The sequence below is a fragment of the Liolophura sinensis genome, chromosome 3, assembly GCF_032854445.1.
Source record: "Liolophura sinensis isolate JHLJ2023 chromosome 3, CUHK_Ljap_v2, whole genome shotgun sequence".
Lineage (NCBI taxonomy): Eukaryota > Metazoa > Mollusca > Polyplacophora > Chitonida > Chitonidae > Liolophura > Liolophura sinensis.
This window is the reverse complement of record NC_088297.1, coordinates 26285117-26312511: the sequence shown is the minus strand read 5'-3', so window position 1 is coordinate 26312511 and position 27395 is coordinate 26285117. Positions and strand designations below refer to the sequence as shown.

The following is a 27395-nucleotide window of genomic DNA, read 5'->3' as shown; positions in this document are numbered from 1 at the left end:
GAGGTTTCAAACTTTAACTGTGCACGGATCTCATGACCTGTAACCAACAACTAATATAACGTTGGCGTACCGCGGGCATATTGAGAGGGAAGTGTTCCACGATCGGCAGAGAGAGAGAGAGAGAGCGTTAAGTACCTAGTTTGCTGGAAGGCAATTACCGTCATCCAGACAAGGACCAGACCCCGGAACTATGTGTGTAACAGCTACACGGCGTGAGACACCGTGACTTAGCCCGGGGGTTGGTGGTATACACACACCCGCGCACACACGCCTGGATCGTACCTGGCTGTGACAGTTATATACACATCGTCATTCAGTGCTCACAGTATATACTGCGGAGAACGCCGTAAACCTCAGTACCAGATTAGGACGCCAGGCGTAGAAAATGGTAAGTATGCGATTTTAGTGTGGTACAACTAAGGGTATGTTGACAGTGTGGTGGGAACATGAATAAGGAGCACTTAAGTATTTGACAATATGATATAGACAGCTGTTTTAACACGTAATCCTACTTGTTTCAGCTCAGCGAATATAGACTATTTACTTTTTTTTGTGACTATGGCACTGAACAGAACACAGCCAATCGCGTCAGTTTGCAGGTCACACCGTATTTCCACCTTAATCACACTACTGGGACATGACAGTATCTTGTAAACACATAAAAGTAAACAATTTAAAAACGTTAAAAGACAAAAATTATACAAACGGTTTAATAACCTATCACAATCAGATAATGAAAATTGTCATTTGAATTCTTTTTTTTTTTTTAATTTTTAAATGTGCAGTACCTGTTACGATTTAACAACATTTAATGTATCAAAGCATTTGGTAATATGCCGGGTATTATGACTCAATTTAGAAATGCTTGACAAATATAAACAACAGGTCGGCCATATTCAGCAGGAAGCCTAACACAATCTACTGTGTACTTGCATGACTGTCGAATCACGAAAATAGCTCCAAACGAGCATACCTCATGTCTTGTACAGACAGAAGAACACGGGGTACACATTCTTCACAAATCAACTTTGTGGATTGACATGTATACAGGCGTAACGAAGATTTGTGGCGTCAGGCAAGGGGGTCTTCACTCTCCAGCGCTGTATAACAAAACGGTACGCGTGTACTGACGTACATTCCTGTAAAACAACATTACCTTACGTTTATGTGCAGAACTTAATTTGGTTTTACATCCTCAGTGGTGAAGTGTGTGGATTAGTAAGACATCGCTCGATGTTGTGACTCACTTTTCTTTCACTGCGGTCTAAAGTAAGAGGGCTTATGTCACCATTTCCAATTTGTCTGGGTTTCATTTTTTTTCATTTGCTGTTAATTGATGAGTCAGTATAACGAATAGCCCTAAACGTGAACCTTTGCATCGCTACGTAAAAGTTTGTATCTATACTGTTAGTCATCAGACGGGCCGTTTCCTCGGTGATAACTACATCGGTTAAACTCTATCGGGAGCATCACTACAAATCCCCGATAATATTTTTTATTGGTTCCGTAGAATACTAATCAAACACAAACTACGGTGTTCTCCCAAGTGTGTAAATCAATAACACATGTACGACTATGTATCCATGGCCATGACTAAGTGTACTAGGTGTAAAACAGACTTTCAGAGGACACTCGATCTGTTTTAAATTGTTAACTAAGTATGTGAATTGTGAACGTTTCTGCGGCCTTTGACCTAAATAACACGGGAGACGATCATCGGTCACTCACCCGGATGACCCAGATTGCTCTTACACGTTCTCACAAATTTTCTGCTATGAACAAAATATTTAACTGGTGGTGTATGTCAGTAGAAAAGAGCTTTTTTCGTGACCAGTAAAACACTACCGGGCTATGCGGGTATGACGGACTTTACTCCATTGGATAGTGAGTATTGAGTTATAATTATTAAAATAGTCTAATTTTATAATTTTACCAGAGAAATAAAGATACTTTCTGTTGACTCGACGCGAAATAAAATAAACAGAGCAGAACATGCGGGATCATATTTTACTTTTTCGTCCACCATGCCGCTTTCTCTGTTGAATCTGAGGAGCCTGTATGAATAGCACACGACTCTTGTTTTGTGTCCTCCTCAGTTTGTGCATAATAAGATCAACCCGAGAATTCGTATCCCACATATTAGACTACAACCATGACTACTGTGGTTGTACCTTGTATTATGGGCCAGAGTATTAACTGGTGGAAATATGCATTGCTCTTTTGAGCAGGGACATAAATATCGTAAACAGTGTGCACATGTGAGCAGGGACGTAAATATCTTGTACAATGTGCACATTTCAGCAGGGACATAAATATCATCTACAATGTGCACATTTGAGCAGGGACATAAATATTGTCTACAAGGTGCACTTTTGAGCAGGGACATGAATATCGTCTACAGTGTGCACATTTGAGCAGGGACATAAATATCGTCTACAGTGTGCACATTTGAGCAGGGACATAAATATTGTCTACAATGTGCACATTTGAGCAGGGACATGAATATCGTCTACAGTGTGCACATTTGAGCAGGGACATAAATATCGTCTACAGTGTGCACATTTGAGCAGGGACATAAATATCGTCTACAGTGTGCATATTTGAGCAGGAACATAAATATCGTCTACAGTGTGCACATTTGAGCAGCGACATAAATATTGTGTACAGTGTGCACATTTGAGCAGGGACATAAATATCGTCTACAGTGTGCACATTTGAGCAGGGACATAAATATCGTCTACAGTGTGCACATTTGAGCAGGGACATAAATATTGTCTACGATGTGCACATTTGAGCAGCGACATGAATATCGTCTACAATGTGCACATTAATTATAGAGTTTCTTGTTTAACGTGGCAAGAATAATATTTTGAATGGTGATCACTCTAATTTTGCGTGTTCTGTATCATAGCTTCTATATTTTTACAGTGTAATGATGGAGGATAGACACTATATTGATAGAGTCAATAATAAATGAACCAAATACTATCACTATTCATCAAAAGCTCTTGGAAATAATAAATCAGTGGTAACGGCTGTTAAGTGATCTCCGAGGCGAACATGTTAAGTGATCTCCGTGGCGAACATGTTACGCGATCTCCGCGGCGAACATGTTAAGTGATCTCTGTGACGAACATGTTAAGTGACCTCTGCGGTGAACATGTTAAGTGGTCTTCGCGGTGAACATGTTAAGTGATCTCCGCGGGAACATGTTAAGTGATCTCTGCGGCGAACATGTTAAATGATCATCACTCGGGACATCATTACCTGCAAATGACGGTACTAATTATCGTCACTTAAGGGAAAAAACTAAATTAACATCAACGGGTGGCATTAAAAACTGGTAATTGGTTCTACCTTGCTATAAGCTAAAACTGCCATCAAGCAATGTGGCAAGAAGCTGTAATACCGCGAATACTGCACAAGTGGAGATCTGTCTAATACGTCATTCTCTGGAGCGTCCTCGATAAATAGCAATGTTTACAGCACTGTTTTAACATCGTTGCTTTATTTTTGTTATGTGTATGAGCACAGTCCATGTTATGGTAGTAGTGCTAACTGTATGCTTTACACTAGTACATTTATCTGCGATAGTAATTCCGATATTTCACGTAAACAGGTGATAAATCGTCTCCATGTGATGGTGATTCTTCGGGTCATCACACTGGTCACTTAAGATATAATGGCTCCTTGACCGACGTTGTAATTTAGATATTGAGTCCAGGGGCCACTCTCACAAAACTTCGTCAGTCATATTTCTCGTAACTTTAATTTTCACAAAATACGTTGTCGACAGATTATTGTTCCACAAGGCGACGTCATTTACGGGAAAGGTTACGAAAAACTGACTCACGAAGTTTTGTGAAAGTGGACTTGTTTGTTATAGTGTCTGTATGTCTTTCTTGATCTACATCTTTCTCTGTCTTTCCCTCCACGTCTTCCCCGCTTTCTCTCACCCTCTGTACTGTACACTATTCTTGCACACCGTCCCACAAGTATTACATTGCACAGACACTACAGCTTGACAAGCTCACACGCCGGCAGCGGCCGTTTTCTCTCCCACGTTGCACTGAAAGACCTCGATGAATTTTTAAAAGGCATCTCCAGATGACTTCATGTCCGTCATCTGAAACATGTCTTCTATACAAAAGCGAACTCTACCCTTATTTTAAATTCAAAAATGTTAAAGAGGACAACTGTCGTCGAGCTTGCTATTTGTTGATGTTCCATCTTCTTTAGCTCCATTTACCAGTTTCGACATTGCGACAACAAGAACAGATTCTCATCATGAATAACGGATATTTTAAATTCAAGAATTTAAAGGATAGAGGCGGATTGATCATGGACAATCAGATTATCATTTGCATCAAATTCACTCGACATGAAAGGCGGTATACAGCAGCAAAATACTTTTTCTTCTGGATAAACAATTGTTTATGTTTGTTTTAATAACAAAATGTACATTTCACGGAATCCATTCATTTCTGTTCCTGACACAACATTAATAATATATCAAAATAAGCAATTTGATTCATTCAGTCTCACTTATATCAGCTTATAAAATAGAGTAAAAAATACATAGTTTGTGCGTATAAAATATAGAGTTTGTAAATCAGATTGTTGCTTTCTGCCAGGAAAAGACACCCCACTGAGCTTAAACTTATGAATTCTTAACAAGCTTCAAACTGAACACCATGAAACTTTTTATGGATATGCACACTGCGGTGTTTATGATGTCTGTGTGGTCCTAGTTGGAATGAACAATGGTTTCCCAGTTCTGAAGACCCCGTGTAGAACCTCATATTGTGCTCCCATAATGCATTGTTAATTCTAAACACCAGCGTCAAAGTGAGTTCGTGCCAGCCAAGATAGTCCTCAGTTACTTTGCTATTATATCTTGCTAGATTCAAATCGGTGACAGACGTGGGAAGAATTCGTTTCATTACCTACTGTAACTTACCTGGGAAGAATTTTTGTGATTACCGACCGTAACTGCTGTGTTCGTGCGCAATGACGAGTGACGTATGTGCCCATACGGAGCCATAATCCTAGAGTTCTGTATTCAGCCGATAATTGGCTGTGTTCCAGTATTATAACCGACGCAACAGAGCGTGCGGATAGAAAGGTATTGTGGAAATGCTTAAAACTTAATGGGAACTTAATGGCCAAATAAAGGTCAAATGTTTACTCTACAAAGAAATACGAGAATCGCATGCAGTACATGTACCGAGACCCTGAACACCGAACATTTTGAACAACAAAAGCAATCCGTGAGATCAGAAATATATACCACAAACAAGCTCCCTCGAACAACACAGACGAAAGATGCATTCAGACCATCTGATTATGTATGTAGCCTACATGGGCTGGCATGTGTTAAAGCGGTAGATTGATAGCCAGGTCTCTAAACAGATTTTGAACGATAAATAGCAAGAGTTATAGACAAGATAATCAAATCTACAGCGATGTGGGAACAGCATAACTGTATGAATACCACAACATAACAGGCACCCCGCTAGATCGCCACTTGCTCCCCACAAACTCGCCATAAGCCCACCTTTAACGCGCTGATAATGCTTCACTTGGCCTCTATTTCCTTGATGTGTAAATGCATTGCTCTAGACTGAGGAAATGAACGGCAAAATGGTTCGTTCGTTCAGTGCTACTCCAGTCCCAAGGAAAAGCTGCGAATTTACTTATGCATCCTAATGTACTATATCAAGAATGAGCGGAATGGATTCCTTGAAACGTGCGGTGTGCTATGAAATCAAAACTAAGTTATTACAACTCCGGAAGAAAAAACTATTCTGTTGCTGACTCAGCAATCTGTTACAACTACCCTGCTTCCGCTTTTACAGAGCATATATTCTCTCTATACCGCCTGTCATGTCAAATATTTACCTGATATGAAGTGATAATGTTTTCTAGGTGACGTTGAATCTGTCAGGTATCACATAATGCTTGCTTGTGTGACGTCACATCAGGGAAAAGTAGAAACGACAGCAAATTTTTGTTTCCGTATTATCCTCCGGAATCCATAATAGTGGTTTTTTTCTTTATCAATGCATTTTCATTTAAGTCTGCCTTTAAAACACAGAGGGCTTGGCTCTTTCACAAGTACCTTCGCATGCGCCTGTGTGAAAGGCCTACCTCTGATACGCTAGTGACTGGCTATTAGCTTGCTTCAGATCACTTGGAGACGGCATGACTTAGACAGTACAATCTGTGTAGCATGAACATCAGACGCTGTAAGCATCCTCCCCAGTAAACAACCCCTACGAGGTCGTCATCATCAAACATAACTGGGGTGCTAAGAGACGCTGTAATAAATCAGTGGATCTTATTCACAAGTTAGTGCTATTACACGATAGTATTGCTGTCCATGGCTCTTGCATATGAGGTGCACGTCTATGTAAGCCTGCGTAAGACCCACATCTGCGTAAACCTACCTGTAACACACATCTGTGTAAGCCTACTTATGGCCCACATCTATGTCAGTCTACTTGAGGTCCACATCTATGTAAGCCTTCTTGTGCCCACATGTATGTAAGCCTGCTTGAGGCGCACATCCAATGTAAACCTAATTGAATCCCACATTTATTTAAGCCTACTTGTGGCCCACATCTGTTTATGCTTTCTTATAACCCACATCTTCATAAGCTTATTTGAGGCCCACATCATTGTAAACCTAATTGAAGTCTACATCTGTGCAAGCCTACATAAGGCCCACATCTGTGTAAACCTAATTGAGATCTACATCTGTGTAAGCATACTTGTGGCCTACATCTATGTAAGTCTACATAAGGTACACGTCTATATAGGCCTACTTGTGGCTCACGTGTATATAAGCGTACTTGAAGTCCACATCCGTGTAAGCCTGCTTGAGGCCTACATCTATGTAAGCCTACTTAAGGCCCATATCTATGTAAGCCTACTTAAGGCCCATATCTATGTAAGCCTACTTGGGGTCCACTTCCGCGTAAGCCTGCTTGAGGCCTACATCTATGTAAGCCTACTTAAGGCCCATATCTATGTAAGCCTACTTGGGGTCCACATCCGTGTAAGCCTGCTTGAGGCCTACATCTATGTAAGCCTACTTAAGGCCCATATCTATGTAAGCCTACTTGGGGTCCACATCCGTGTAAGCCTGCTTGAGGCCTACATCTATGTAAGCCTACTTAAGGCCCATATCTATGTAAGCCTACTTGAGGTCCACATCCGTGTAAGCCTGCTTGAGGCCTACATCTATGTAAGCCTACTTAAGGCCCATATCTATGTAAGCCTACTTGGGGTCCACATCCGTGTAAGCCTGCTTGAGGCCTACATCTATGTAAGCCTACATAAGGCCCATATCTATGTAAGCCTACTTGGGGTCCATATCCGTGTAAGCCTGCTTGAGGCCTACATCTATGTAAGCCTACTTAAGGCCCATATCTATGTAAGCCTACTTGGGGTCCACATCCGGGTAAGCCTGCTTGAGGCCTACATCTATGTAAGCCTACTTAAGGCCCATATCTATGTAAGCCTACTTGGGGTCCACATCCGTGTAAGCCTGCTTGAGGCCTACATCTATGTAAGCCTACTTAAGGCCCATATCTATGTAAGCCTACTTGGGGTCCATATCCGTGTAAGCCTGCTTGAGGCCTACATCTATGTAAGCCTACTTAAGGCCCATATCTATGTAAGCCTACTTGGGGTCCACATCCGTGTAAGCCTGCTTGAGGCCTACATCTATGTAAGCCTACTTAAGGCCCATATCTATGTAAGCCTACTTGGGGTCCACATCCGTGTAAGCCTGCTTGAGGCCTACATCTATATAAGCCTACTTAAGGCCCATATCTATGTAAGCCTACTTGAGGTCCACATCCGTGTAAGCCTGCTTGAGGCCTACATCTATGTAAGCCTAATAAAGGCCCATATCTATGTAAGCCTACTTGGGGTCCACATCCGTGTAAGCCTGCTTGAGGCCTACATCTATGTAAGACTACTTAAGGCCCATATCTATGTAAGCCTACTTGGGGTCCATATCCGTGTAAGCCTGCTTGAGGCCTACATCTATGTAAGCCTACTTAAGGCCCATATCTATGTAAGCCTACTTGGGGCCCACATCCGTGTAAGCCTGCTTGAGGCCTACATCTATGTAAGCCTACTTAAGGCCCATATCTATGTAAGCCTACTTGGGGTCCATATCCGTGTAAGCCTGCTTGAGGCCTACATCTATGTAAGCCTACTTAAGGCCCATATCTATGTAAGCCTACTTGGGGTCCACATCCGTGTAAGCCTGCTTGAGGCCTACATCTATGTAAGCCTACTTAAGGCCCATATCTATGTAAGCCTACTTGGGGTCCACATCCGTGTAAGCCTGCTTGAGGCCTACATCTATGTAAGCCTAATAAAGGCCCATATCTATGTAAGCCTACTTGGGGTCCATATCCGTGTAAGCCTGCTTGAGGCCTACATCTATGTAAGCCTACTTAAGGCCCATATCTATGTAAGCCTACTTGGGGTCCACATCCGTGTAAGCCTGCTTGAGGCCTACATCTATGTAAGCCTACTTAAGGCCCATATCTATGTAAGCCTACTTGGGGTCCACATCCGTGTAAGCCTGCTTGAGGCCTACATCTATGTAAGCCTACTTAAGGCCCATATCTATGTAAGCCTACTTGAGGTCCACATCCGTGTAAGCCTGCTTGAGGCCTACATCTATGTAAGCCTAATAAAGGCCCATATCTATGTAAGCCTACTTGGGGTCCACATCCGTGTAAGCCTGCTTGAGGCCTACATCTATGTAAGACTACTTAAGGCCCATATCTATGTAAGCCTACTTGGGGTCCATATCCGTGTAAGCCTGCTTGAGGCCTACATCTATGTAAGCCTACTTAAGGCCCATATCTATGTAAGCCTACTTGGGGTCCACATCCGTGTAAGCCTGCTTGAGGCCTACATCTATGTAAGCCTACTTAAGGCCCATATCTATGTAAGCCTACTTGGGGTCCATATCCGTGTAAGCCTGCTTGAGGCCTACATCTATGTAAGCCTACTTAAGGCCCATATCTATGTAAGCCTACTTGGGGTCCACATCCGTGTAAGCCTGCTTGAGGCCTACATCTATGTAAGCCTACTTAAGGCCCATATCTATGTAAGCCTACTTGAGGTCCATATCCGTGTAAGCCTGCTTGAGGCCTACATCTATGTAAGCCTAATAAAGGCCCATATCTATGTAAGCCTACTTGGGGTCCATATCCGTGTAAGCCTGCTTGAGGCCTACATCTATGTAAGCCTACTTAAGGCCCATATCTATGTAAGCCTACTTGGGGTCCACATCCGTGTAAGCCTGCTTGAGGCCTACATCTATGTAAGCCTAATAAAGGCCCATATGTATGTAAGTCTACTTGAGGTCCACGTGTGTGTAAGTCTACTTGAGGTCCACGTGTGTGTAAGTCTACTTGAGGTCCACGTGTGTGTAAGTCTACTTGAGGTCCACGTGTGTGTAAGCCTACTTGAGGTCCACGTGTGTGTAAGCCTACTTGAGGTCCACGTGTGTGTAAGCCTACTTGAGGTCCACGTGTGTGTAAGCCTACTTGAGGTCCACGTGTGTGTAAGCCTACTTGAGGTCCACGTGTGTGTAAGCCTACTTGAGGTCCACGTGTGTGTAAGCCTACTTGAGGCCCACATGTATGTAAGTCTACATGAAGTCTACATCTATGTAAGCTTACTTGACGTCCATATCCGTGTAAGCCACGGATATGGACCATGTAAGCTAAATTCGAGTGACCTCAAACGGACATAATCATTTTATTTTCATGATACTTCTAGTCTTTCAAACTGACTGTAAGACAACACCAGGAACGTTCTGAAAGATATACATGTAAGTCATTTATCAGAGGGAGTACCTGAGGCTTTTGAGATCCAAAAGGTCATTGAGGTCACTGGGTTCACAGAGGTCAGACATGTTGAACACATCGTACACTGAGTAAACTGACAAGTCATTTATCACCAGATGGGATAACAGTTCCATGTACATTTCATGACTTGGTACTCCACGACGCGGGCATTTTGCCACATGTCTGGTCTTCTCTTTCAAAGAAATTAGCAGCCATATCATTATCCAATACGTGGTAGAGGCGCAATTGCTAAGGCTGGTAGAAAAATGCTGTGGGAAAACATTAGTTCCAAATTATTAGATCCCAAGCAGTGAATATGCCACATGCGGATATTTATTACTGTATAAACGGATAGTTTTTTACTGTATAAGCGGATACGTTATGCCTGTGTGAGTAGGTTATTACTGTATGTATGAATAGGCCATTACTGTATCTGTGAATAGGTTGTTACTATGTATACGACGTACTTACAAGGTATCACTGTATATGCGAATAAGGTGATAGTGTATGTGCGAATAAGTTAGTACTGTATATGCGAATAAGTTATTACTGTATATGTGGATAAGTAATTACTGTATATGGGGATACACATTACTGTAAATGCGGGTGACATGACTGTATATGCGAATAAGTTATTACTGTAAATGCGGGTGCCTTATTATTGTATGTGCGGATAAGCTATTACTGTAAATGTGAATATTTATTACTGTATACGCGGATAACATATTACTGTACATGCAGATAACTTATTACTGTATATGCGGATATTTATTACTGTATATGCGGGTAGGTTATTACTGTAAATGTAGGTATTTATTACTGTAGGGGGGCCTCCGTGGCTCCGTTGGTTAGCGCGCTAGTGCAGCGTAATGACCCAGGAGTCTCAACCCATATGCGGTCGCTGTGAGTTCATGCTGGCTTACTCTCCAGCCGTACGTGAGAAGGCCTTGCAGCAACCTGTGGATGGTCGTGGGTTTCCCGGTTTCCACCCACCAAGAATATAAGTGAAATATTCTTGAGTACGGCGTAAAACACCAATCGAATAAATAAATAAACAAATTATTACTGTATGCGTGGATAACATATTACTGTTTATGCGTGTAACTGATTAATGTACAGGGGCCTCCGTGGCTCAGTCGGTTAGCGCGCTAGCAGCGTAGTGACCCAGAGGCCTCTCACCAATGCGGTCGCTGTGAGTTCAAGACCAGCTCATGCTGGCTTCCTCTCCGGCCGTACGTGGGAAGGTCTGCCAGCAACCTGCGGATGGTCGTGGGTTTCCGCCGGGCTCTGCCCGGTTTCCACCCACCATAATGCTGGCCGCCGTCGTATAAGTGAAATATTCTTGAGTACGGCGTAAAACACCAATCAAAAAAAAAAAAAAAAAAAAAAATTAATGTACATGCGAATAAGTTATTACTATATGTGCGAATAAGTTATTACTGTGTATGAGAATAAGCTATTACTGTATATGGGAATAGGTTATTACTGATAGCTTATTAGTGTATATGCGGATAGCTTATTACTGTATACGCGGATATTTATTACTGTATATGTGAATAAGTATATAAGAATAACTGTATATGTTTTTACACTTGATGCATTCATGTATGTATTCGATACCATATCAAGTTATTACCTGGTTTCAACATTTGTGATGTGTTCAATACATGTAGCACGTTTCAAGCAGTGAAGTTCTATAGCGAATAATCTATTGTCACCATGCAATCAGAGCATCCGTCGTTATGATAAGTGTGCCCTTCAGACTTGAGGATGTGTGGTGAAAGATCTCAGTGAATGACCTTGAAGACTAGCCTGTAACTGGGATGAACTACTCGCGGTGTTCAATTTAGTCAAGGGTCATGCAGCGAAGCGAAAGAGAAAGGTTGACGTCGTAAAGGTGAATTGCCGTGGATCTTGATGATGCGGTGTTTCTGCTATACTATATGATGTGATGGAGTTTTACCCAATGTGTATAATTCATTTCGATATAGGGAGAGTAGACGATGGTGGCATGCTTCCAGGCGTTTGAATTTCATTTGCAAGGGCACACGAATCACGGGTTCAACCCCGGCCTTGGACAGGGAATTTGTTCATTTCTCCACTCACACTATTCGTGAGGACTTGGTGACATTGAGCAATTGACAAAGCTTCTGTAACAACGCTTGCACGGTCTATCGTCAGTTAAAGACCACTTGTATTCCACCAGAATGTTCGAGGAAGTTATTCAGTAAATGTCCGGATGTTGGTGGTTTACGCCGGACACTCCCACTTCCTCCATCCATGCAAATGACCGATATCCCATAAGTGAAAATGTATTCAATATTCCGCTCGAGTATTTCATCATACTTTATGAGAATATTTTACTCCACTGCCCAAGGTGGAACCGCTGTATCTAGTATTTTCATGGGGAATATACTATATTCAGCGGTTCCAACTTGGGCAACTTCCTCGCCGTGAATATTTACACGCTGTATCCGCCAATGACTGCTGCTAAACCTAGACCGTGGCAGTTTTCCAAGATTTGCTTCACGTCCCTATCTAAATCCCTCACAACACTGAAGGTGGAATCCGTAACGGCGTAAGTTTACCCATTTGTATGTTAAGAGGACTAACAGGTTAGCATACACCGTACAACAGTTGCCCTCGGACACTGTCCGATGAACTTTATATAAATATAAACGAGATCGTGTCAAAACGTTGTCACTTTTCATTGCCATTTAGTACACACCCAACCTATTTTTCCAATACCGCCGTATTTTCTAAGACAGCTTTCTGAAGAGCATTAGTTCACCATAATTTTGAACATTTTTCCCCATCTTCTTCACAATTTTCTTGTCCAGCTAACATACTGGGTCGATTCGCGTTATAAAGTAGATCATATGATCACTATCCAATAATATTTTGTGTCAAGATATCCATTGGCTCAGGGGCATTTCCGTCATTTCCTGACTCTTTATTAACTGGGTCACCAGCATGTAATTTTGGAGATTGGCGCTATACCCACTGATATCATGATACTGACACATACTGATGTGAGGGAGGTTGGCTCGAATGTCGCAGAGGATCGGCACCTGGTCATATGGGAAACGGTAGCGGTCTCTAATTCCGCTATCGATGGTTAAGTTTACAGTTTCAGGTTAGGTGGCATTTCAGGTTCCTAGGAGCAGATCTGTGTTTAGCCCGGGTAGTTTAGGTGCCCTCCGCTCCGAAACCTTGTCGCCGGCGTATTAGTTGACAATTCTTCAGTACGACGTTAACTCACCAATCTAAGAGTTAGCCCAAGACTAATGTGTGGTGCTGAGTACAACCTGTACCCTGTGAAGTATCATCACTGGATGCCCTAGTACTTCGCTCAGGAGTTTGGACTCCACACCTCACTATCTTAATTTCTGCCTACTGCCCACGATTCTAACAGAGTTATTCATATAAACAGGCATAGGTTGGCTATCATGGCCTACAAAAGTCAGATGTACTGGTGTAAAATTAGAATTTGCTTTCCGGGTTTTAGGGCTTTCTCACGTTTCGGGGTTATAACAGGGGTGGTTTCAAATACCACCGACGACATAGATTGTTTTTATCCTTTGTTCACACCTGGCACTCGAGGTGAGTTCCCACGAAGATGATATAAACAGACTGTGAGCATTGACCGCCACGTTCTATCTTTATTCATGTACTTAACACGGAATCCTATCACTGCGGATCGTCTGTTGGTTGTAAGAACACCTGTGAATGGATAGTACAGACATAACTGGGATATAAATATTGTATGCGGTAAATATAGCCGCCTCACTGGCAATGCAAATTGCCTTCATATGCCTAACTTCATGCGGAAATACGGCAACCATGTGCCTAACTTCATACGGAAATACGGCAACCATGGCTCTTTTGAACGATTCTTGGTTTCTTGTTGCACACTAACATTCATGTTTTTTTTTGCACCATCCTTGTAGCATGCAATATGATACTGTCTCATGGTTTTCCTTTCGTGTAGGCAGTGAAGCAATATAGCATTCATGGTTGTCTTTTCGTGAAGGCCGTGTAGCAATGCAACATCCTTCTTGTTGTATGTGGCAATACAGCTTTCATGAATCTCTTTTCGTGTACGCCGTGTAGCAATACAACACCCATCTTGTTGTATGTGGCAATATAGCATTCATCATTGTCTTTTCGTGTAGGCCGTGTAGCAATACAACACCCTTCTTGTTGTATGTAGCAATATAGCATTCATGATTGTCTTTTCGTGTACGCCGTGTAGCAATACAACACCCTTCTTGTTGTGTGTAGTAATATAGCATTCATGATTGTCTTTTCGTGTAGGCCGTGTAGCAATACAACATCATTCTTGTTGTGTGTAGCAATGCAGCTTTCATGAATCTCTTTTCGTGTAGGCTGTGTAGCAATACAACACCCTTCTTGTTGTATGTGGCAATACAACTTTCATGAATCTCTTTTCGTGAAGGCCGTGTAGCAGTACAACACCCTTCTTGTTGTGTGTAGCAATACAGCATTCATGATTCTCTTTTCGTGAAGGCCGTGTAGCAATACAACATCCTTCTTGTTGTGTGTAGCGATACAGCATTCATGGTTCTCTTTTCGTCTCTTTTCGTGTAGGCTGTGTAGCAATACAACACCCTTCTTGTTGTGTGTAGCGATACAGCATTCATAGTTCTCTTTTCGTGAAGGCCGTACAGCAATACAACATCCTTCTTGTTGTGTGTAACAATATAGCATTCATGGTTCTCTTTTCGTGTAGGCCGTTTAGCAATACAACACCCTTCTTGCTGTGTGTAGCAATATAGCATTCATGGTTCTCTTTTCGTGTAGGCCGTGTAGCAATACAACACCCTTCTTGTTGTGTGTGACAATATAGCATTCATGGTTCTCTTTTCGTGTAGGCCGTTTAGCAATACAACACCCTTCTTGCTGTGTGTAGCGATACAGCATTGATGAATCTCTTTTCGTGTAGGCCGTGTAGCAATACAACACCCTTCTTGTTGTGTAAAGCAATACAGCATTCATGGTTCTCTTTTCGTGTAGGCCGTGTAGCAATACAACACCCTTCTTGTTGTGTGTAGCAATACGGCATTCATGGTTCTCTTTTCGTGTATACCGTGTAGCAATACAACATCCTTCTTGTTGTGTGTAGCGATACAGCATTCATGGTTCTCTTTTCGTGTAGGCCGTTTAGCAATACAACACACATCTTGTTGTGTGTAGCAATACAGCATTCATGAATCTCTTTTCGTGTAGGTCATGTAGCAATACAACATCCTTCTTGTTGTGTGTAGCAATACAGCATTCATGGTTCTCTTTTCGTGTAGGCCGTGTAGCAATACAACATCCTTCTTGCAATACAACATTCATTTTTTTTTTCACGGTTCTCGTTCATGTAGCAATATAACTATAATAGTTTAATGTAAAAATAAATCAGAATAATCATCCCTTGTCATGTTTATCATTGATGAAGGTCCATGTATTTCTGCAGAGTGGGTTCTATGCAAACATATGCTGGTTGACATAAAGTATCCCATGTAAGGTATGAAACGTGTATCATTTTATTTTTCTTAGATATGGCAGTTAATAAAAATAAGCATATCAGAGATAAGCGCCGCCGTCATGAGCGGCTATTATTTTAACCCGAGAACGAACCCGTTTACACTGTGACATCACGCATTACCTGTTTCCCTTTTTGTCATATAGAGTCTAGGCTACGAGTGACGGGACATCGTGATTTCGGTTCCCATGGTCCCACGAATTTCATATCAAACTTGATTTATAGATCTCCCAAGCATGTCAGCCCAAAATGGCTGAGACCGTTCCGGTCTGTTTCATCTCGGAAATTAATAATGTTAGATTATTTCTTGTCGTTTTCCTTTTGTTCTGATTTTGAATCTTGTCATTCGCATATCAAACACCACTCTGTTCCCCAATTTTAAGACGTTCTTTTGTCGATGTAGCTGGAACACTGTGGACGCAGCGTTGAGACAGTCATCTTGATTTTTCGTGTAGCAGTGCGACATTCGTGGTTCTCACATCGTGTTGCAATAGAAGTTGTCGGGATTTTCCTTCTTTTCGCTTATTGTTCGCTCTTCATGTTGTAATACCTAGTAACAGTTTAGTTATACGGACAAATCACAGAATACAGCTACTCCGTTACACTGAATGCCAGTTGATAACGTTAAATACCATTTTTATACGCCTTGCATGATAAGGAATTGAACCCGGGTCTCCTGGTTCCAAGACGATCTTTCTCCCCAAGTCCTGTTCACCAACCCAAAACCGTAAACATCCCTGGGTTCGGAGGAGAACGTTGAATGAAGATGCACACAAGCGACCCTTGCACACCCAGTACCGCTTACAGCTGGATGAAGACATGAAGCATAAAGCTAATATGTTAATACGTTAGTACGTGAAGTAAGAGGTCTGGCGTCAGTGAAATATTCGTTATCATTCCAAGTACAGACATGTTATAGGTGTGGCGCCATGGATATATAATCAAACTGTACTTCCTCGAGGTAATGCTATATTGTTGAAGACCTTTTATCATTTTAGAAGGAAAAAATCCCTAGCCTTCTTCGTTTTTTCATATTTCGATCGACTTTTTACGGTACCCCATCTAGCCGTAAATTTGTACACGCTTGAGGTGATATGTGTGACAGAATACCAAGGCCGAATACATCTGGTACTTTCAATCTGAAACTTTTCCGAGGAATTCTTCCACTATATGTTAGAAGGAGCTATATCACTAACTCTGTTTGTGCACTCCAATCCAAGTGTTTACCCTCTTAACCATGTGTTATCTGTCTTGATTTTAACTCCCAATGTGTAGCCAATCATCATATCAGCTCATCTATGTCATATCGTTTGCCGTGTTTATAAGCACTGCTGCCATCTGTTTAGGATCTGCCACAAAAGCGTTCAGAATATTTCTTAACCATTTCGAATAGCTGATAGTCTAAGCGTGTCTAAATGCCAGTCAAACTGAACAAAGGTGACTTAGTGAATTTCTTTCGAAATTGGAATGCACTGATAGACAAATGGTGGACTTCAGAAAAATCAATTTTCAGGTTTCACAAATGATAATTATAATCTAAGTCGAAGGTCATTAGTCAAAGACGTACTCGGTATCAGGAACAGATATGCACGTTTTGCTTATTTGGGCTACTTAAAATCATACGTGAAGTTAATGATCTAATTATTATAATTTTATATTTGCGATATTGTAATCAAAATGTCTGCAATAGTGCGTGGGGGTTGATTAAAAAAAAGGCATCGAGACATGACAGAAACTGCAGATAAGCTGAAAAAATATCACTCATACCTGCCAAACCAGAAAAACTCTGATTTGATGAAAGGACATTTATCTGCAATACATCTTTTTTATCTTCCTCAAAGGATGAAAAGTTTCCTTCTTCATGGTCGAAAATGTTTCATCCCTCAATACTTCGGAGCATATTTTGTCGTTGATTATTCGGTGCAGTAGACCTATACTGCATTCAACAGACCTATTCTAGCTGACGTCATTGCAAACGGTGAGTGAGGGAGTTTAACGTCGTACTTAACAATTTTTCAGTCGTCTGACGACGAAGGAATCCTTAGAGTGCATGCAATGTGTCTCTTTGTTGCAGGACGGATTTCCACCGCTCTTTTATCTAGTGCTACTTTACTGAGACAACTTACCGATGGCAGGTAAGCCGTCCGTCCGAGCCATTATACTGATACGGGTACTATACTGTACTATCCCCTTCATGTTGATCGCCAAGCGAAGAAGTTACAACTTCCTCTGTTAAGGTCTTAGGTGTGACTTGACCCAGGATAGACCCTGGATCTACCGCTACCGAAGAGGACGCTCTACCAACTCATTGCATACAGCAAGCCTTATCTAGCTGATGTTATTGCATACAGCAAGCCTTACCTAACTGATGTTATTGCATACAGCAAGCCTTAAAAAGCTGATGTTATTACATACAGCAAACCTTATCTACCTGATGTTATTTCATACAGCAAGCCTTATCTAGCTAACTTTATTGCATACAGCAGGCCTTGTCTAACTGACGTTATTGCATACAGCAGGCCTTATCTAGCTGATGTTATTGCATACAGCAGGCCTTATCTAGCTAACGTTATTGCATACAGCAGGCCTTATCTAGCTGATGTTATTGCATACAGCAAGCCTTATCTAGCTGATGTTATTTCATACAGCAGGCCTTAACAAGCTGATGTTATTACATAGAGCAAGCCTTATCTAGCTGATGTTTTTTCATACAGCAAGCCTTATCTAGCTGATGTTATTGCATACAGCAAGCCTTATCTAGCTGACGTTATTGCATACAGCAGGCCTTATCTAGCTAACGTTTTTGCATACAGCAGGCCTTATCTAGCTAACGTTATTGTATACAGCAGGCCTTATCTAGCTAACGTTATTGCATACAGTAGGCCTTGTCTAGCTAACGTTATTGCATACAGCAGGCCTTATCTAGCTGATGTTATTGCATACAGCAGGCCTTATCTAGCTGATGTTATTGCATAGAGCAGGCCTTATCTAGCTGACGTTATTGCATACAGCAGGCCTTATCTAGCTGACGTTATTGCATACAGCAGGCCTTATCTAGCTGACGTTATTGCATACAGCAGGCCTTATCTAGCTAACGTTATTGCATACAGCAGGCCTTATCTAGCTGGTGTTATTGCATAGAGCAGGCCTTATCTAGCTAACGTTATTGCATACAGCAGGCCTTGTCTAACTGACGTTATTGCATACAGCAGGCCTTATCTAGCTGACGTTATTGCATACAGCAGGCCTTATCTAGCTGACGTCATCCAACAGAATGTTCCGAACGTACAGAAGCGTTATGCCGAAACCATGAGGCCCATTTCGTTCTTTTCTGGAATCCTCAGTTTCATGGACGTCCGTAAATCCTTCATCCATCTCATCCTCTATGTTATTACTAAGACCGACAGCCAGACGCTGGAGAAAGCATCCAAGCATTATAAACTGTTTAGGGAGTGCTCTGTCTCTGGTGACGTCATCACTTAACCAGCTTAACGTATACACATTAACAACGACATCCATCTTGCAACTTACAGAGCGCATGTCTAAAACAAATATCCACCGCTTACCTCGATTCGTTGTGAAAGGGAGTATGTTTGGAAATCACATCCGATTGGTAAATACATTACTGCACCTACAAAAACAACAATTTCCCGAATATTGAGACGATGTCCTAGGAATGAGGTAAACTGTTTAGAATCGATGGTGTTCTTGAGAATGTGGTAATCTAAAGTAGAGATCAGAATGTCGGTGTTATTTTCTCAAATACGCGTTTGTCACACCTGCACACTTATTACATTCAGACTACTAATTTTGTTGTTACCTCCTTCAGATGTTTATTACAATTACCTGGGTATAAATCTTTCCCGCTATTGCCGCTGGTTCTGGAACTTCCCTTTGAAGACTTCACGGCAATTTAACTCTCCTCGATACCAGGCAGTATCCGTTATAACGATGTAGAGCTTAGACAGAAAAATAGCGTCAGCTTCCTGAGGGAAAGTCTTAACTGTATCACACTTTACATGTGTTGTCCCCTACGGGTACCATTCCTTACCTGTTCCATTCATTATCTGTACATTTCCTGGCCTGTACCATTCTTTTCCCGTACCATATCTTACCTCTACCAATCCTTACCTGTTCCATTCATTATCTGTGCATTTCCTGACCTGTACCATTTTTTTCTTGTACCATCTTACCCCTACCATTCCTGTACCATATCTTACACCTACCATTCCTTACCCGTTCCATTCATTATCTGTACATTTCCTGACCTGTGCCATTATTTTCCCGTACCATCTTACCCTTACCATTCCTGTACCATATCTTACCCCTACCATTCTTGTACCATATCTTACCCCTACCATTCCTTACCTGTTCCATTCATTATCTGTACATTTCCTAACCTGTGCCATTATTTTCCTGTACCATCTTACCCCTACCATTCCTTACCTGTTCCATTCATTATCTGTACATTTCCTGACCTGTGCCATTATTTTCCTGTACCATATCTTACCTCTACCATTCCTGTACCATATCTTACCTCTACCATTCCTTACCTGTTCCATTCATTATCTGTATATTTTCTCACCTGTACCATTATTTTCCTGTACCATATCTTACCTATACCATTCCTGTACCATATCTTACCTCTACCATTCCTTACCTGTTCCATTCATTATCTGTACATTTCCTGGCCTGTACCATTCTTTTCCCGTACCATATCTTACCTCTACCATTCCTGTACCATATCTTACCTCTACCATTCCTTACCTGTTCCATTCATTATCAGTACATTTCCTGGCCTGTACCATTCTTTTTTTGTACCATCTTACCCCTACCATTCCTGTACCATATCTTACACCTACCATTCCTTACCTGTTCCATTCATTATCTGTACATTTCCTGGCCTGTACCATTCTTTTCTTGTACCATATCTTACCTCTACCATTCCTGTACCATATCTTACCTCTACCATTCCTTACCTGTTCCATTCATTATCTGTATATTTTCTGACCTGTACCATTATTTTCCTAAACCATACCTTACCTCTACCATTCCTTACCTGTTCCGTTCATTATCTGTACATTTCCTAGCCTGTACCATTCTTTTCCTGTACCATATCTTACACCTACCATTCCTTACCTGTTCCATTCATTATCTGTACATTTCCTAACCTGTACCATTCTTTTCCTGTACCATATCTTACACCTACCATTCCTTACCTGTTCCATTCATTATCTGTACATTTCCTGGCCTGTACCATTCTTTTCTTGTACCATCTTACCCCTACAATTCCTTACCTGTTCCATTCATTATCTGTACATTTCCTAACCTGTACCATTCTTTTCTTGTACCATCTTACCCCTATCATTCCTTACCTGTACAATTTCAATACCACGCAAAATCTGTGCCATTTGGTACATGGAGCAATAGTATATGCCCATCTCTGCCCCATTTTAAACTAGGCAAGGCGCTTCCTGGTCAATATAAAATCTTGTATGTAAGGAACTTTCCATTTGTTACGTAAGAATTAATAATAATAACAGTTTTCAACGGTCAACAACATTTGTCATGGCTTTTTTTATTTTAAATTTCAATCATTTATGTTGGAAAGAGAAAAACTGACATACATTCATTTGTTTGTTTCAATACAATAATACAAATCATTGGCAGATTATTCCCAGAATGTTTCCTTTGAACGATAGCCGAATAAACATAATACAGAAACATGTGGGCAGGTAACATAAACAATTAGTATCCGAGAATGTTACCACAACAAGCAGTATATGACACGTATACCTATAGGTCTTAGAAATGAACTCGAATATAGAATGTATGTATACATAAACCCGAATATAGAATGTATGTATACATAAACTGAATATAGAATGTCTGTAGACATAAACCGAATATAGAATGTCTGTAGACATAAACCCGAATATAGAATGTCTGTAAACATAAACCCGAATATAGAATGTATGTAGACATAAACCGAATATAGAATGTCTGTAAACATAAACACGAATATAGAATATACAATGTATGTGGGCATAAACCTGAATATAGAATGTCTGTAGACATAAACCAAATATAGAATGTCTGTAAACATAAACCCGAATATAGAATGTATGTAGACATAAACACGAATATAGAATATACATGTATGTGGACATAAACACGAATATAGAATGTCTGTAGACATAAACCCGAATATAGAATGTCTGTAGACATAAACCCGAATACAGAATGTCTGTAGACATAAACCCGAATATAGAATGTCTGTAGACATAAACCGGAATACAGAATGTACGTAAACATAAACACGAATATAGAATGTATGTAGACATAAACACGAATAAAGATTGTATGTAGACATAAACCCGAAAATAGAATGTCTGTAGACATAAACCCGAATATAGAATGTATGTTGACATTAACACGAATATAGAAGATATGTAGACATAAACAGGAATATAGAATGTCTGTAGACACAAATACGAACATAGAATGTATGTAGACATAAACACATACATATAGGTGCACCAAGGGGTTCACAGTATTTGTACCGCTAATCTAAATATGGTGAAAGGCAAGTTACTGGTAGGCCCTACTGGGTGAAGTTACGAAACAAATTCTAAAAGATTCTTTGCCATGCAAAGATCTCATGAACCTTCAGCAAAAGGCTTAAGATTCTGTACTTATGTGAAGAAAGGAGCTATACTGATAACTTTATGGTATTATGGAATTATTATGGTACGTGATTAATAATTAAAGAGAACAATATACTTTATTCATTAGTATTATTTAATTCGTTTAGTAGAGAAATAAACATCTAAAAAGACATTTAAGAGACGATATTTTAGAGCCTGAAACCCTGGATCTTTTAGTACCACGGATAATTTCAGCATATCGTATCTCCTATATGGTGGATGATTATGCTGTACGTTTCTCCATATAGATGATGCAACCACGCAGTTAGAACACACAGCCTAGTCGCAATGATAGATAAGATGGTGTAGACAAGGTATATAACAGGTGTTACTCTCAGCTGTCATATTCGTTATACGAGATAATTACTGATGTGGGAATGGTGCCAACAATAGCGGCTTAAGGACCCGGATGAAAGCAGACAAGCCAATTCATATCACCGGGGCAATATGTCTAATACCTGTAACCGTAAACCTGGATATGTAACTCTGTGGTCGTTCGAGATATTGTTTTAACAGAAAAAGACACACAAGTAAACGGTGTGGTGAATTTTGTGGAGTCGTCGTTGTTGTATCCGTGATAATATCACTTTGCACATTGGGATTTGTTTGCTTTCTAACAGTAGATCTCCCCGTGCATACACAGTTCGTGTCGCAGGCTCGAATCTAAGTGCCTCTTCTGTGATTGAACTTTAGAGTTGAAGTTCAGTTTTCCATAGGGTATACATCACAGTAAATTACAGTTAATGATGTGTGGCTTTCCTAACTGTTTAAGATCAGTTTATCCTCATTTCCTATAGAAACATTGCCATTTCTGATCTAATAAATATAAAGTGATAAAAAAAAGTATAAGAAAAAAGAAAAAAAACAATCATCAACCAAATTAACCGTTATCATTTGTCAGGTCATTGACTGACATATTCTTCATTTTATATTCTCCAGCAAACGTCTGTATACATAAAAATATAAATCTGGATTAACGTATAGATATGTCTTGGTACATGTAACTCATACATGCTACAAGTAGAGAACATCAGTTTACGGCACTGGATTCCACTAAGAACCATAAACGTATAACCCCTGGCTATAAGAATACAAGAGGCTCGTGTTAACGCTTAAGGAATACATGTCCCTGGCCCGGACACGAATAACACGTGTAGCCCTGAACCTGAATATGTGCACCTGTTCTTATCTAGAACGTTTGTTGTCGAAAACTAATCCACAGCCTGTGGCCGGTATAATCTCATTTCGGAAGCAAATCCAGAATGTATATTTTTGACGGCTGCCAGAGTCAGAAGAGTAAACAATGAACAAGCCGTGATGCATCCCTCAAGAAACTTGATCTTAGTTACATGCATGTGTCCTTGACAAAGGGAAACCAGCCGATGGCGACGGGAATTTCAAACGCTATTCCATTTATTATAATATCCAGGTAATTTAAGACATGTTTTGCCTTCCCGAGGATTTCCCAAGAGTAAGATATACCGTAGCTAGTCATAGGGACATACCTTTTTCGCTGGCAGCAAAATGCTTTGGAAAAAAATGTACCTAAGCATAATTTGTAACTCCTGAGTTGTTAACATACAAGTCGTTGCTTAGTGTTTGTGGTAGTGAATCTGGATAGAATGAACATGAAGTACAAGTTTTGATAGTTTCGTCACGAAATGTTCCTGTCTATGAAATTAACGAGGTTTCATTTTGTTTACGTTTTTAGCCAAGGTCAAGGTCAAAAGAAAGAAAGGACAAAGAATGGGAAACAGGTAGGGCTTCATCCCGTAAGTAAACTACTGTGTATTTGTGATATACACGATTTCATGTTTTTTTTTAATAATTCATATACATTACCTCGTCATTAACCACTCAAGGGCTTTGATTATTTTTGTATATCAACCATATTGTGGATGACGGATGTGGATCCATTCAGTGCTAATAGCCCATACTAGAAATGCCAACCGATGACCTTATATACAAAGTTGTCTACACACAAAACACTTAACGCAAGCTGAAATCGGCATAATTTATGCTGTTTGTTACAAAAATGACCCATATATAAATACCACACGTAATCTCAAACTGTTGAGATATGCTTTTATCGCTCAGTTTTAATGTCGTTTTGTTAAGAGTGCAAACCAGAATTTCATAGCATTGCCATTATAATTATACCTTAAGGTCAGCTCCATGTGGCTTTAAATTGACCAAACTGGTCTCCTCTTAGCGATTGCTTTGAGCGTAATGATAATGGGTTTTTGACACAAATTAGTACCAGCCATTTAGTCCATCAAATTAGTGCCAACCATTAAGTCCATCAATTTAGTGCCATCCATTTAGTCCATCATTTTAGTGCCAACCATTTAGTCCATCATTTTTAGTCCATCATTTTAGTGCCAACCATTTAGTCCATCATTTTAGTGCCAACGATCTAGTCCATGAAATTTGTGCCAGGCTCAGTGTAGGTTTCTTCCCACCATAATGCTGGCCGCCATCGTATAAGTGAAATATTTCTGAGGCCAGCCTAAAACACCAATGAAATCAATAAACAAATAAATTCACTTGTATAGATCAACCAATCGACCAATAAATCAACGAATCAGTTAATAATTATGCTGATGCATTCTTTCTTTACAGAGGTAAAAGATCTGTTTCATCGGTTTGACAAGGACCGTAATGGCGTGTGGTCTAAGGAAGAGTTGGGAATCGCCATGAATAAGCTTGGATTTACCGCCTCACCGACACAGGTGGCAGAACTGTTCAAACAGCTGGACAAAAACAGTAAGCATCGCTATTACTTCTCATTGCTCTTTATTGATGGTTCTTGTGTATGCGTTTGTACTTTTAATGTTTTAACATCAGTTTTTGCCACGACATTTTCCACTTTTACGATGGAGGTTAGTTTTATTGGTGGCAAAAACCGCTGACATTCGGCAAGTTATTGGCGAATTTATCCACGTATGACTTGGGCCTACACTTTAGTGATAGACAAGAGGTTTTCAACGAACGTAAGACAGCGCCAACAGTCACATGAGCATCTTGTGCATTTGTCACGAAGAATCCACGAACAATTAGAACACTGGAATCTTGAAATTCCCTTCCCAGAATTGAACTCGAGCCCCTTTCGTCGTGAGTTTGAATAGCTCATCTTACCATTCAACCTTTTGTAGTGAGTTTGAATAGCTCATCTTACCATTCAACATCTCCGCCCTTCCACTGGTCACATGGGACATTATGAGGAGATAGTTTTAAGCTGGATTGACGAACCAGTCATGGAACAGCTGGGAACTAGTGCAGGACCAGCGAAATGATGCGTTTATGTGCTTCTATATAGTCTGTTTCAACAATATTTGTTCTCTCTGCATGGTGGCACGTGGGAAGATCTGTCAGCAACGTCCAGATTGTCGTGCGTTTTCCCCCAGGGTTTCTTCACCATAATGCTGGCCGACGTCTTATAAGTGAAATATTCTTGAGTACGGCATAAAATATGAATCAAATAAATCTTGCAACAGCATTCGATGTTGACACATGTGTAAATAACTGTAATTCAGTCTCACTGGATCACCATGCCAACAACTGATCAAAATTGTGAAGTAAAACTGTTGATCAAGGATAGCGTTTCTATTGTCTCTTTGCAGAAAGCGGTAAAATCGAGTACAAGGAGTTCAAATATTTCATGGATAAGGAGCTGGTGAAGCAGAATGACCCCGAGAGACAGCGGCAGATGATGTGGGAAGCCTTTGAGATGTTTGATAAAGACAGAAATGGATATATCGACTCCAAGGAGTTGAAAGCGGCGATGAAGCAGCTGGGAGAACCCCTGACTGATGCTCAGTGTAACGAGATGATTCGTGAAGCGGACATGGACGGTGACGGCAGGATCAACTACATAGGTAAACCCCTGCATCGGGAATTTTATGAATGGTTTTACATTGCTATTGTGCCCTAGGTGAGTGCGTCCATTTCTGTAAAAAAAATACCGATTTCGTGCATACTGGAAAACTGGTACACTCACCTCGACGAGCGCATACGACACTATGCAACAGTCGGGTTGAGTTGATTTATTCCTTTAACTCTGATCAAGACACAACTGTTAGGGTTCATTATTCCTTGAATGCTGACCAACACATGTCTGTTGATGGTCATTAGATTGGTATAATTTTGGCAAAAACAGGACCGGTGTATGGGGCCTCAGGACCGAGGGTAGATCATTCTGACTTGGGTGTTACTGTTACATTTTAACTTGTATATTTTCAGAATTTGTCAAAAAATGGATGGAAGTCGGAGCCGTTTCTTAGCAGCAAAGTGGAGAAGATAATGTGCGCGAATTTTATAAACATCTTGTGAATTATCCTGTTTATTTTGAACCCTTGTTTTGGACCTCTTCAGAATTGTTATCATTTGATGAACGCGTTAACTCGTACCTTGCTTTTACCCGGGAAACAAATGCTGAGGTTTGCTTTTGTTTGATGTTTGTTGTGTTTTAATTTCGTCCGAAGGATAAGCTTTGTGTCCAAAACAAGATGGCCGCCAGATATTATTGTTTACTGTTTACTGCACAACATCTTGTCTGCTCAATTAAGGGATAGTAACAGTTGGAGGTAAAGGTTTGGTTTTGAAAACACCGCTTGTTTAATCAAATAAGATCATGCTCAGTCGATGTAAGTAATTTTAATCAAGATTAAGTCGGTGATTAGAACTCGAAGAAAAATGTCCTGATGAACAAATACAATCCAATCAGGATGCAGTGTTCCGTCGCGCCAAGATGTATATCTATAGAAACAGGTAACTGTCCGTAACTGGTGTCTTAAATCGCACGTATTTTTTTGTTTTGTTTCTTTTTTTGTTTTTGTAACGCACATCATATGTATTATTCTTTTCATAAGATAAATACCTTATTTTATTTTCCACCACGATATATTAACGTCATTCACTGCAGTTCCCCCAAAACCATTACGTTCACAATTGGCCCCAGGCTATTAAACTTCTGTGATAATTGAATTCCAGAAATCAAACCGAGTTTGTCGTTTGTCCGATACAGTGAGAGGTGGTACATAATTGTTTTAGTTAGTTAACGGGTTTCTCTCGCAATAATATTTTATTTAGATGGCAGCGGTCCCGTTTTCATCCCGTCAGCGTCATAGAGCTTCTGGCGTATACTCGGCGAGTAATTGCTAATCAGCGAGTGGAGGATTTGAACCCACAATGTCCTGCTCATAATTCATAGATACAAAGTAAGACCTAAATAGTTCTGACGCACGATTA

General features: G+C 40.6%; 1 protein-coding gene across 2 annotated transcripts; it reads left to right on the top strand.

The window, feature by feature from the left end:
* The first annotated feature begins 14 nt into the window (after positions 1–14).
* LOC135463704 (neo-calmodulin-like) lies at positions 15–27131 on the top strand. 2 transcript variants are annotated; one of them, XM_064741103.1, is made up of 5 exons: positions 15–388; positions 23857–23917; positions 24768–24911; positions 25769–26023; positions 26388–27131. In XM_064741103.1, the coding sequence occupies exons 1-5, from the start codon at positions 386–388 to the stop codon at positions 26426–26428; spliced, it is 504 nt and encodes a 167-aa protein (XP_064597173.1). In that variant the 5' UTR covers positions 15–385; the 3' UTR covers positions 26429–27131. The 2 variants fall into 2 exon arrangements, with proteins under 2 accessions (XP_064597173.1, XP_064597174.1); XM_064741104.1 differs by having other exon boundaries at positions 17–388; positions 23857–23902.
* Positions 27132–27395: the final 264 nt, after the last annotated feature.

Excerpts from the sequence above, each read along its gene's own strand:
- LOC135463704 (XM_064741103.1), top strand. Across the intron at positions 23,918-24,767 it reads AACAGGTAGGGCTTCATCCC|AGGTAAAAGATCTGTTTCAT; the intron begins GTAAGTAAACTA and ends CTTTCTTTACAG. Across the intron at positions 26,024-26,387 it reads CGGCAGGATCAACTACATAG|AATTTGTCAAAAAATGGATG; the intron begins GTAAACCCCTGC and ends GTATATTTTCAG.